We start from the raw sequence: 10,158 nt of genomic DNA on the forward strand, positions 1-10,158 counted from the left end.
CAGGGCAGAGGTCTTATATGATGAGGCCGGAGCAGAGCCAGAAGGCCCAACAAGAGAGCAAGGGTTGCATTGCTGTGGATGGTGAGGAAGGCATCATCTAAAATTTAACTATAGCAGCATCTTTATAAGGACTGGCTCCCAACTATAGATATTTGATCGAATTGCTTTCGATCGCCATTTTTCTTTAAGACTCAAAGAAATAATAGTGTTTTGATGATGTTTTGTAAAAGGAAGGAGAGATGCAGATAATGAACAATAGGTGCATGCTCATATGCACGTATGCGGTGGGTGGCGACGGTGCGTGCGCATGTGTTATAGAAAGCTCATCTCAACGTATAGAGTTTTCTATCATGAGATATCTAACTCAGCACAACTCAATATATAAAGTGTGTTAAGTGAGTCTTACTATCAAATATAAGATTTAAGATCAAGGGAAGTTGAAGTACTTTAAAACACTAAAACGGAAATAACCAACGGCGTCTCAGGGAGGTCTCTAGCGGCGAGGATATGGAGGGATGTAATAGGACGAGAAAACCGGAGGAATGGGAGAGTAGGATAAAAGAGAAGACAAAAAAAAAAAAAACTCTTTTGTAAAAAAGTTCTATATCTAAATAAAATTGTATGTGCATCATTCAAGATTATCTATTGATATAATAAATAGGTAATCAAGGATTACCATATAATTTTATTATTTCTTACCTCTAGCCTCCAGGCATGGAATCAATTCTCTTTGCAACATTGTATTCGCCACTAAATCCGTTAGTGCATGGTAAAAGCTAAGTTGTACTAGGCTGGTGAGAAACTACTCTTTCTTTCAGACTGCTAATGTGTATCGAAAGACTACTTGTCTCCTTGTAGTTGGATCCCAAGTTTTTGAAATGTTCCAAATTCCACTTGAGCATCCAAATCTAGATCAATACCAGCAAAAAATATCTCCGAACAAGATTCTAGCACCATGCCAAATGTATTCAAAAAAGAAGAGTAAAGCAAACGTAGCATGCCCAAAGGTGAACCAACCCCTTGGATTGCTACGAAAAACACCATCGGATTTCAAAGTAGCCCGATCTAATTCAAAAATTTCACCTAATTGAACACATCTAGCGTATTTTTTTTACATTAATAGAACTGTAGACGGATATGGTCTGGTATCACCTTCCCTCTATATGCGATTTTATTTTATTTTTGACACGGCTGATTGTACTTATGTTAGATCGGCATGGACAATCGTTACCAGACTATATATATATATATATATATATATATATATATATATATATATATATATATATATATATATATATATATATATCAAAGCATCCATAGCTAAAATCACACTCGACACCCTACTTTACCTATCCAGCCTAGAGCTCTTTTTTTTTTTAGCTCTACCACTTTTGCTTAAAATAAAAGGCCTTTTTAGTGTTGCTAAAAGAGTGGGAGTTGGTGGAGGAAACTCCAGGCCACATCATCCCCTGTGACACCTCTCTGACCCTTTTTCTGCGGAAACGTCTCCGCTATCCCCCACCACAGGGAGAGAGAAAGAGAGAGGGAGAGAGAGAGAGAGAGAGAAGGGGAGAGAAGCCTCTCCCTCCTCCATTAAACCCAATTAAAACCCTCTGCTCTCTTTGTAAGAATACACTCGAAAAGGTCCCTACTTTTTAATACCAATCCCCCCCAATCCTCCGTCTGCGCTCCCCAGTCCGAGAGAAAACCCATGGATTCCAGCAGCCCCCTTCCTCTCCCTGGTTCTCCTTTCCCTCTAAACCCCGCGGACTTCCCCAATTTCCCACCATTGCCACTGTCCGAAGAGCTCAAGTACCTGTGCGCAGACCTCACTCTCCCCCCGGATTTCTACAATGTGGGATCCCCATCCGCCATGGATCCACAGGTGAGCTCTGATTTCGGCTTTCCTGTTAGCAAAGACGCTGTTTTTCCTTTTGATCCCGCGGTTTCTGTGGAAGATTGGAGTTCATCGATGCCCAGTTGGAGTTTAGGGTTCATGACAATGTCGTCCAAGGCGACATTTTTCCTCAAAATCCAAATGTGGGTTATGTCGAGGCTGGAGAGTCCTATCTAGCCCCCCCAAACACAGCGCAGAATGCTGAATTCAAAGACTTGGCAAAAAGCCAGAAAATTAATGGTTTGCGAGAGGGGAAGAAGGCTTTAAAGGTAGCTACAGTATCAGTCGACATGATTCGGAACAGGAGGCCATTTAAATGCATGCATGGAGGGTGCGAGAAGACGTTCAAGAATGCGCAAACCTTGTCGATGCATTGCAGAACGCACGATAAGAATATGAGTGATGTGTTGGCGACGAGCGCTGTGAAGGCTGGGCAGAACAAGAAGATCCCATGCCGGTGCCCGGTCTGCGGCAGGATCTTTGTGGGGTTATATGAATTGAGGCGGCATTTCGGGAGGAAGCATTCGGAGGGCGAGAAGATGCACAATTGTAAGAAGTGTGGGAAGAAATTCTACATTGAGGTCGATTTGAGGGACCATGAGAAGCTGTGTGGGGAGATGGTTGGGTGCAAATGTGGGTTGAAATTTGCATTCAAGTGCAACCTTCAGGCCCATAAGAGAACACACCCGGAATGCGTCGGAAAGCCATCGAATTCTCCAGAGCATAGAAATGTTGAGAAGGATCAGAGTTCAAGCACCCCATCCCTTGGGCTCATGGGGATGAAGTTGGAAGATATTTGGACTCTTGGTTGCCGCGCTCGGCTTGATGCACTTGTGCCTGCAGTTGTCAAGAAGTAAGGCTTTAACTGTTGGTAGAATTTATGCAGAGATATTTCTGGGAAGCTGTGAGTGGTTTCAATTTGAAGCAGATTCATGCCCTCGTTTTTCTTTTAGAACCAAGAGATTTTAGTTCTAGATGCAATTATGAATTCTAATCATGAAAGCAATGTCAATTTCATCATATTGCAGAACCAGGATCATTTTGATATATAACAGTATCTTGTAATTTTGATCTTAGGATGCCATCATGCTTGGTTTCCTATCTTATATATGTTATTGACATCATAAGAGAACCACGTATCCATCGCTTCTTTGAGCATTTGTATACTGGTAGCTTAATCTATCTGCAACTTCTTTTGATGTTATGATTTCATAAATTGTATTATAACTCCTTATAAGCTGCATCATATCCTTGATCTCAAAGCTACAAATATTTTTGCCAGCCAACTAAAGTGCAAGCTGAACCCCATTATGTTTGGGTTGGTGGTGAATGAGAAGATTGTCATACTCAGATTAACTATCCTTTGGCATGTTATTGCCTTCGTATATGGATGTGGGACATCAAGGGATCTTGCATGGATGCAAGCTGTTTGTGGAGCATAATTGTTTGTATGAAGCTACTTTTAAGGATCTGATGATGTAGCTTATAGTCATGCATCACAGGCATGTCTAATAATCCTCCACTAAATGATTTTAAGATATACATAATGCAGCTGAGAATATAAGAGACAGGAGATTGTCTTACAGAGTAAGACATGCTTTTATGGTTACCATTGTTGATTATAAGGCCGCGAACACGTCTTATGCACTATACCTAGGCTGCAGATCTTATAATTACAATGATTACTTCTAGATTTTGTTTGTTTCGGTATTAAAATCTAAGAGAATGAAAATTCAACATTCTTAACAATTATCAGTGTATTATGTTCTTGTACTTCTCTGTCCCTTTTTTCAAGAGCCTTCATGCATGACTAAAATTAAATCTGAATGCTTATCACTAAACACAAGTTGCAAATGTGATTGCACAAAATGCGATCATACCTAGTATGTTTTTCTTTGAGAAATATACCTGGCCTCTCTTTCTTACTCTTCGTCACTGCGGTTCTCTTTTCTTAATATGTTGTGTTTCAGCAGCATGATGCAGATGCCATGAAGCATGCTTATAGGATCAGTGCATCGTTCAAGAGAATAATGGAAAACTTGACACTTAGGAATGTTGCTGAAGCTTTTGTCCATTTCAAACAATATGATCGGATTTCTCAGCAGTACATAAATAGCAGGCTACATGATTAACCTCACATATAGTTTTACAATGTCAGTCATTGAACATTGCTCCTGCATTGCTTTTGTTTGTTTTGCCAGATTATTTATTCAAGGAATCAATGCCACACTTTATTTTCACCTTTTAAGTTCCAGATAATTTGCATCTTTTTTCGTTTGGTAGATTCTCATATCTACAGCTGAAAAGGATATCCTCTTCTAGCGCTGACAGAAATAAGCACATAAGTACAGTGGTATCACTACAAGTTATTAATAAGCACATTAGCAGCCTATGCAAATACCAAATGTTCCAATGAAGTGTTGAAAACCCATTAGTTATCTATGAAACTAATGTGGATTTGCCATGTTTTGTATCTGGACTCAGTTGGTTGTACTCATGCAAGATTAACGTGAGCGACCGTTTTACTAAAAAAAAAAAAAAACTAATGTGGATTTAGAAGGCGGAGCAAGTCATTAGCATAAACAGAAAAATAGTTTACAGGTCAGGCATAATGTTTGAAGAAATCCTGCTCTTCCTTGTTATTCCAGATGTTTCTAGGCACGAGCAAAGATCTGATTTGAGATCTAAACACTTTGTATAACTTCCGGTGGAAAAGGGCAGGGTTTGAACTTCGAGTGCTGCCGATCGGATGGCATCGTATTGTTACCCTGCAGATTAAGAATCATACTTATGTTTGATACTGATTGGTGTTGTCTAATGTAGGCCTTGTAAGTTGCCGGTTTGAAAAATAAATAGAAAAAAAAAAACTAGATGACTGGGAACAACTTCCAGCAATTTTAAGAATTCTGCCCTTGGCACCTTCAGCAGAACAGGGGCTGTTAAATGTTCATGATGGCATTACCATCATCCCAATCTGAGAATCTACATATCCCTGATGTTTTCATTGAGTTGGGCTTCTCCCATTTGCTGGTGGATCCGTGGTACAAAAGTTGGGCAGACTAGCACCTGTAATTCCAGCCTCAAGAAGGAGCAGATGAAGGAAGAGAAATATATTTTGAACATGAGATGCGAAAATAAGAGGATGAAAGTTCTTTTATTTTTTTTTCCCAATCTCTCCATTTCTAAAGAGTTGAAGGAGATTGGAGAGAATATGCTTTTTCTCCATTTCTCTTCTCTTCTCTTCTCTCCTCTCCTATCTAACTATGCAAATTAAGGATTTTAAATTTCTATTCTCTTCTCTTCTTTTTAAATTTCTCACCAAACAAGAGTAAATGGATTGATTTTATCCCCTAACCAAATGGGTGGTTTGTATTTTCTTTCTTCTTCTCTCCGATTCTCTTAATCCAAAAAGGATTTTAGGTTTAAGAGATGCAAATCCTATCTAGACTCACAATTGTTATAAGGATGATGTCAACTTTTAAGATGTCAAGCAATTTCAGTTGGAGTAACTAAATTAAGGATAAACTTACTTATTTTGTTTTAAATTATAAAAAATAAATCAGGTTCCATCCTCATAAAATAGTTAATGGTGTTTTTTTTTTCTTTTGCTGAAACAGATGTATTATACAGTATGAGTACAAATATAACCAAAAAAGTTAAAAAACAACAGATTCCGAAGTGTACTGAGCAACTCCCCTCCTCCAACCCAAAGAGTATCTCTGAAGTGGTTGGCTAGATACGAGGCCATCCAATTCGCTGTCCTATTCGTCTCAATGGCGCTTTTTACAATATTTATTTTGTTAAAGGATGTTGAGCAGGAGTAGATGGGCCTTTGTAGCCCACTCAAAGAAGTCCTCTTGGCCCAAACGGAAACTTACATCCCACTGTAGTGGACTTGCACGTCAGGCCGTTACCTTCTTCATCTCACCCGCGCGCGCTCGCACCCAAAGGGCCGGGTTTTCTATCAAACATAGAGAAGGCAGGAAGGCGGACGAAGAGCGGGAGATGGCAGCCACGTTGAGACCGGCGATCCTTCGCCACATCCGAATCCCCGTCCAAACCCTAGCTCGATCGAGGCGTCTCCCATGCCTCGATCCACTCCCGGCCTCGATGATCCGATCCATGTCCTCCCATGGCGACGACCATCTCACCAGGGAGGAGGTCGTCGAGCGGGTCCTCGACGTCGTCAAGAGCTTCCCCAAGGTCGATCCTTCCATGGTCCGCCCGCAGTCCTAACTAACCCTAATCCGAGATTCTCTTCATCCCTACTTTTCGTTCCTAAATCTCGCTCCTTTTTGCCCTCTGAGCGGTCTCAGGTGACGCCTGACGTCCATTTCCAGAAGGATTTGGGCCTGGATAGCTTGGATAATGTGGAGATCGTGATGGCGTTGGAGGAGGAATTCAAGCTGGAGATACCGGACAAGGAGGCGGACAAGATCGATTCGTGTAGCCTGGCCATTGAGTACGTCTCTAATCATCCCATGGCGGTTTAATTTGGAGGAAAACTGGGGTAAGATTGTGTTACTTGTATTTTTTTCACCTTTTGTCTGGAACTTGAGGAACAGCTGCTCTCCATGGTTTAGAATTGTCTCCTGAAGAATTGGACCCTAGAGTGGATGGGAAATAAGCATTTCCATGTCTAAAGAACTAATTTAATGCACAGTTTGGAGCTGGGCGTTGTTAACTTCCATTAAAGTTGGCATCTTGAGAATGTCTTTCTGATTTCATCGAATTCTTCTGGTTTTTTTTTCCCTTGCTTATTGTTATCATTTCGTGTATACACATATATAAAATCTTTATGCTTTGAGATGGATCGAGAATGGAAGTTTGATTCACACTGATAGGTTGAACTTCATCAGATATGTTGCTTAATAGTGTAAGGTGCGGATTCACTTTGAGGAGTTTCAATGGATTCTACTGTGTTGCTCTCTAAATCTTCATCTCTTTTCCATATTATGATTGGCCTGATCCTACGCATGTAATATCTTTGTCAAATGTCATGTTTTGTCATGTCTTCTTGAGGCATAGGGTCGATCAAGTGATGTTTATTCCTTAAGCAAAAACCCTAGCAGCCCATGATTGCTGTACAGCACATGCCAGCTCAATGTGCTCTCTGCATGCATATTTTCATTCATATGATTTTGTGCATGTACCGTGGATTCTATTTGTGTTCTTCACATGCATCTCTTTTTGTGGTTCCATACACAAGGGTGTGAATCCTTTGGCTTTTAGGGTTTATGTTATAGAAAAATTTGAACCAGTTCCAAATATTGATTTTCAACTTTCATGTCAGAAAGCCTATAACCACTGTAATGGGACATTTACAAATGCTTGGTGTGATATGCCTCTTCTTTAAGATTGCTGCCATTGAATTAAATCCTCTCTTTATACTTAACCTCTACCAAACCATCCACTTTAGTTTGAAACCTTCTTTGTATTTTTGGTACCTGTTTATCTCAATTTATTTTTTTCCTAACTGAAACCCTTTGCTCTTCCCTTCGTTTTATTCATTTGAGGGTTGCAATATTAAGCTTAGTGAACTAAGTGTTGTCTTTGTAGTGGAATTGTAGCATTTGGAGCTCCCTTTTGGGGTAGTCTGCTATTTCTTGGTTCCTCCTACAATTCTATATTGCCATGGAATCCAATTCTCTACAAATTCCATTCATGTATATGGTTGCTTATTCTTGCTCCTCTTTTCTAAACTATATTATATATATATATATATATATATATATATATATATATTGGCACTCAGTCCTATTTAGATCATTCTTTTACTATACTTTGAATCTTTACCAATTGCCATCATGACCTTCTCTTTATTAGGCAACATACTTCTGTTAATGCAAGTTATGGCTTGTAGTTTTTCGTTTTGAGCACATTTACATGCTTGACACTTGTCTTTTGCGGTCCTCTGTCCGCTCATCACCTCATGTTTGTCCAATTATACTGTCAGCATGCATTCTCTTGATCACCATCTTTTGTAATTTAACATGATATATTTTGTTGTCTGTCGTGTATTTCTGAATCTTCTTAACCCCACTGTTCATGATTTATATTCCTGGAGTGTCATTGAACCATCTTGCTTCATGTTTTATTTAACCTTTTAGGCATTTTCAAGCCTGTTCTCTCAATGTATTACTCCATTTCATGAAGTCACCTGTAGTTATTGTTGGCTCTACAGTTGCTGTTTCTTTGGATGAGACCAAACCCAAAACTGACCATAACCTTAGCCGAATCCAACTACCACCTGGCTCAACCCGACCCGAATAGACAAATAAATTAGTGAGTAACTTTTGGGTAACCATATCTTCAACTTTGCTAAGCTTCAGAATTTTGTGAGTGTAGACCCCAACCCAACACAATATTAATCCACTGGGAATACCCCAAACGTTTCCAAAATGTTAAAATCCCTGACTTGACCCAATCGGACATTAACCTGAGCCAACTCGAATTTAACTTAATTGGGGTTGGTTGGGTTGGGCTAGAGAAGTCCAATCAATATTGGGTTGAGTTGGTTTAGGGTTATATAAAGGTTGGTTTGGATTAGGGTTACCATGAATTCTGAGCCAACTTGCCTGAGTTGCAGCCCTATTGAGCACAAAACTTTGATGAAGCTATAGGTGAAGAGGTGTGTGGTGTATTAGAATGTAATCAATACAACCCTACCATTGTTCATCTCTTGTCTGCAACAAAAGTTTTGCCTTGGAATCATTATTGGTTGAAATTGTTCGAGAATTGTGGCAGGCTAAATTTATATGTCCAATCTTTGGAGGGATTATTATGGTAGGTCCTAATGCTGGTTTCATTTGAGGCAGTTGTGAAAACATATTTCCATTCAAATGGCTGGTCTCTAGTAAATATTATTTTGGTGGACCCGTTTTTGGCCATGATTTGTGCCTTTAAGTTGATTAACGCTAGAGCCTTTGCTATGCTGTTCTTGTAGGCATAATTCACTCTTTGCTAAGAATAGGTGCCATTCCAATTCTTGGGTTCAAGTTTTCTCAAAATGTTCAATAGGTTGACTTTGTTTTCTATTACTCACTCACTTCGGCCATATTCTGCCTCTATTTCTTGGTCTTCTGAGATCCAGCTCACCTTTAAGACACTTATTAGTTTTGTTTTCTTTTATTGACGGTGTTTAGTTTTAAGTTTTTTTTTGTATGAATACCCTTCTAAATATTGGATTTTACATGAATACCCTTTCAAAATTGATATTTGCATATACATACCCTCATAAAACACTTGTTTTGTCATTCTACCCTTTTTTTTGTTTTTGTTTGTGCATATGTGCCCATTGTATCTAATGATGTTAAAAAATTAACGGTTTCAAATTAAAATTACTAAAATATCCTTAATGTATATACATGTAAATAGATCGCGATCCAGAAGAAGACATGGACAATAGTGTAATTTTAAAATTTTATTTTATTTTTAATTAATATTAATATGATTTTTTTTAACACCGTTAGAGCAACCGTTATATTACGGGTATTTGTACAATAACGGAGTTTTACGAGGGTATACATGCAAATATCAATTTTAGAAGGATATTCATATAAAATTTGATATTTAGAAAGGTATCCATGCAAAAAAATTCTAGTTTTAACAATAATAAAAGGAATACCGAGTTTTGTTTTTCTAATCTGACTTATTAGTTTGTTTTCTTACTGACAGTATTTTGTTTTTCTAATCTGTGGCTCCATAACTGTACTGAAGGAAGAAGTTTAAATATTATCCGTGATTGTGAGACTCAAGGGATCATGATGGGCCCTGTTGAATGGATGGTTTAGACTGCATAGATGAGACGATAACCCCATCGCCAGAATTATGCAAAGATCCGAGCAAAATAATTGCGGATGATGGAAATCTGTACCCAAAGCTCCTATCAAGAGATATATACCGTATTATACTGCATACAGAGAGGTTGTTTTTGTGAACCACATCCATATGATAACGGAAGTAATCTTATTATTGGTGTATGCCAAAAGCTTGGGCTTATAAGTATAATGGTGCGGGTTCCAAGTTTTGGAGCAGCCACCTTGTGAAAAATGCCAAATGTTAGCTTTGCTGCCAATTCATCCCTCCAAAAATCCAGGATTGCATGGACCATAAGTAGGTAATGGTATTTTGACATTGGAAAAATACGAATCCCCCAAATACATGATTGATATTTGAAGATGTTAGCCTTTTCCATTATCATTGTGTATATTTGAAGATGTCAACGGGGTGAATTTGGTGCAGTTTGTGAAAAAATC

At 38.8% G+C, this 10,158-nt stretch overlaps 2 protein-coding genes across 3 annotated transcripts; both read left to right on the forward strand.

Moving 5' to 3' along the window:
• Nucleotides 1-1,714: 1,714 nt before the first annotated feature.
• On the forward strand, nt 1,715-2,757 carry LOC120112780 (zinc finger protein 700-like). Its single transcript, XM_039132665.1, has 2 exons — nt 1,715-1,888; nt 1,984-2,757. Exons 1-2 carry the CDS (start codon nt 1,715-1,717, stop codon nt 2,755-2,757), a joined length of 948 nt encoding a protein of 315 aa, XP_038988593.1.
• Nucleotides 2,758-5,793: 3,036 nt separating this feature from the next.
• LOC103705031 (acyl carrier protein 1, mitochondrial-like) lies at nt 5,794-9,882 on the forward strand. Of its 2 annotated transcripts, XM_008788611.4 has the most exons (3): nt 5,794-6,118; nt 6,217-6,410; nt 9,620-9,882. In XM_008788611.4, exons 1-2 carry the CDS (start codon nt 5,906-5,908, stop codon nt 6,391-6,393), a joined length of 390 nt encoding a protein of 129 aa, XP_008786833.1. In that variant the 5' UTR covers nt 5,794-5,905; the 3' UTR covers nt 6,394-6,410; nt 9,620-9,882. The 2 variants fall into 2 exon arrangements, with proteins under 2 accessions (XP_008786833.1, XP_008786832.1); XM_008788610.4 differs by lacking the exon at nt 9,620-9,882 and having other exon boundaries at nt 6,217-6,632.
• Nucleotides 9,883-10,158: the final 276 nt, after the last annotated feature.

The sequence above is a fragment of the Phoenix dactylifera genome, chromosome 12 (genome assembly GCF_009389715.1).
Source record: "Phoenix dactylifera cultivar Barhee BC4 chromosome 12, palm_55x_up_171113_PBpolish2nd_filt_p, whole genome shotgun sequence".
NCBI classification, from domain to species: Eukaryota; Viridiplantae; Streptophyta; class Magnoliopsida; order Arecales; family Arecaceae; genus Phoenix; species Phoenix dactylifera.